At 62.3% G+C, this 629-nt stretch overlaps 1 protein-coding gene across 1 annotated transcript; it reads right to left on the minus strand.

The window, feature by feature from the left end:
- Window positions 1-18: 18 nt before the first annotated feature.
- On the minus strand, window positions 19-624 carry LOC104160236 (kelch-like protein 30; the record flags this gene model as incomplete). The annotated part of the gene is made up of 1 exon (XM_009698323.1): window positions 19-624. A coding segment is annotated over one exon (606 nt), but the record flags the coding sequence as incomplete, so codon positions are not given.
- Window positions 625-629: the final 5 nt, after the last annotated feature.

Here is a 629-nt window from a genome sequence, read left to right on the forward strand (position 1 = left end):
GGGGCAGGGTGTACCCACCATGGCTCGGGATTGGGTGACGAGGGCCTTGCTGGCATCTGAGTCACGGACGAGGGGCTCAGTGGCAAGCAGGTTCTGCAGGTACTGGTCGGGCAGTGAGACAAGGTGGGCCAGCTCCAGCAGCTCAGGCAGGAACTGGGCTCGGGGTCCTGGGTCGTGGCGTACCCAGCGCAGCACGGCCTCAGCCAGGCTCTGCTCCTCCTGCACCTGCAGCTGGTCATTGGAGAGGTAGACAGCCAACCTCTCCTTGGAGAGCTGGAGGAACTCCTCCTGCCGAGAGACGGCTTCAAAGTTCTCCTGCAAGAAAGACCAGGCCTTGGAGAAGACCTCGGGGCAGCCGTGGCTCTCACCAAACTCGCAGATACCTAGGCAGTTGGTGGCATCCATCTGCTGCCGGAGGTAGCGGCTGCAGACCTTCTGGATGGTGGGGAAGTGGAGCTGGCTGGAGGTCCGCATCAGCCCCTCCACGTTGCCCTGGTTGATGGTGACCTTCCCCGTGTAGGCGAAGTCAAGCAGCATCTCCAGCACACCGGGGTCTACCTCCTTCAGCTCCACCTGCGCTGCAATGCTCTCGGCGAAGTCACCGGAGAACATGGCGTGGAAGTAGTGAC

Source organism: Cariama cristata, unplaced genomic scaffold (genome assembly GCF_000690535.1).
Source record: "Cariama cristata isolate BGI_N322 unplaced genomic scaffold, ASM69053v1 scaffold25834, whole genome shotgun sequence".
Lineage (NCBI taxonomy): Eukaryota > Metazoa > Chordata > Aves > Cariamiformes > Cariamidae > Cariama > Cariama cristata.